General features: G+C 42.2%; 1 protein-coding gene across 1 annotated transcript in view; it reads right to left on the minus strand.

Annotated features, from left to right (window-relative positions):
• Positions 1 to 167: 167 nt before the first annotated feature.
• LOC103582603 (olfactory receptor 5AP2-like) overlaps positions 168 to 1,506 on the minus strand; it is a 6,049-nt gene continuing 4,710 nt past the window's right edge. Inside the window, exons 2-3 of the mRNA XM_008564151.1 lie at positions 824 to 1,502; positions 168 to 422 (exon numbers count right to left, since the gene is read on the minus strand). Of these exons, the coding sequence (XP_008562373.1) occupies positions 191 to 422; positions 824 to 1,502 (911 nt within the window). The 3' untranslated portion in view covers positions 168 to 190. The remainder of the gene's footprint in view (positions 423 to 823; positions 1,503 to 1,506) is intronic.

The following is a 1,506-nucleotide window of genomic DNA, read 5'->3' on the forward strand; positions in this document are numbered from 1 at the left end:
GACACCACCTTCATCCACTGTTTTGATTCATCAGATGGGCCCACACACACATATTTAAGATATTAGGACATTAGGAAATATGCTTCAATTTATATCATCTTTAACACAGAGAAAGAGCTTAAGCAATCAGATAATAAAATTAATATATAAGCACTTTCTTCCATGTGACAAGATAATGGGTCACATAGCTTTACAGTATGTGCTTCTGTAAGATCTTCTTTAGGGCCTCTTTCACATCCTTGTTCTTCAAACTGTAGATGAGGGGATTTAGCATGGGAATCACAATTGTATAAAAGACAGAGACAATCTTGTCCTGCTCCATTGAGTAGCTAGATGAAGGGCGCAAGTACATGAAGAGAATTGTCCCAAAGAATATGGTGACAGCTGTGAGGTGGGAGGCACAGGTGGAGAAGGCTTTGTGCCTGCNAAAACAATGCAAAGAGGACACCTTGTAAATCTGGATTGTCCGAGAGTCCTAAGAGGATAAATTCTGTCACTTCTGTTTGATTTCTGCCTTGGGCCTGTGTCATGTATGTAATCACTTGAGCTGCAGTAAGAGAGAAGTTGGAACATAGCATTTAGCCAGATGAATACATGATAGAGCTATAAATATATTTTTCTGACACATAAATTCTAACACTAACAAAAGAGTAAAAATTGAAAACCATCATAAAAAGTGTGTTGACTTTGAGGTCAAGTCAAAAACATATCTGAGGGCTAGGTATGCCACCTACTAATGACCTTGGGGCAAGTGCTTTAGTATCCNCCAAAGAATATGGTGACAGCTGTGAGGTGGGAGGCACAGGTGGAGAAGGCTTTGTGCCTGCACTCTAATGAAGGCATCTTCAAAATGGCAATGAGGATACAAGGGTAGGAAAGGAGAATAATCATAACACAGCTGATGACATTAAAACTGGAGGAAGCCATGACCACAATGCCATTGATGTGAGTATCAGAGCAAGAGAGTTTGAACAGGGGTGGTGTGTCACAGTAGAAATGATTGATCCTATTAGAGCTGCAAAAGGATAACCTGAAAGTCATCCCTGTGTGTGTGGCTGCATTCCCAAAGCCTGCTAGGAATGAGGTAGCTACTAGCAAGAAGCAAATTCTCCCAGACATGAGAACTGGGTAGAGCAGTGGGTTCCAAATGGCTGCAAAGCGGATGGCTGCATAGCGATCATATGCCATCATGGCCAACAAGAAGCATTCTGTCCCCAGGAAGGAGCCAAAGAAGTAGAACTGGGCCGCACATCCACTGAAAGAAATGGCCTTATTGTCAGCCATGAGATTCACCAACATCTTAGGAGTGACAGAAGAAGAGTAAGAGGCATCAACAAAGGAGAGGCTGCTGAGAAAGAAGTACATGGGGGTGTGGAGACTGGGATCCAACTTAATCAATATGATCATCCCCAAATTACCCAGCATGGTTGCCATGTAGATTGATGAAAACAATGCAAAGAGGACACCTTGTAAATCTGGATTGTCCGAGAGTCCTAAGAGGATAAA

This window comes from Galeopterus variegatus, unplaced genomic scaffold (genome assembly GCF_000696425.1).
Source record: "Galeopterus variegatus unplaced genomic scaffold, G_variegatus-3.0.2 Scaffold16932, whole genome shotgun sequence".
NCBI classification, from domain to species: domain Eukaryota; kingdom Metazoa; phylum Chordata; class Mammalia; order Dermoptera; family Cynocephalidae; genus Galeopterus; species Galeopterus variegatus.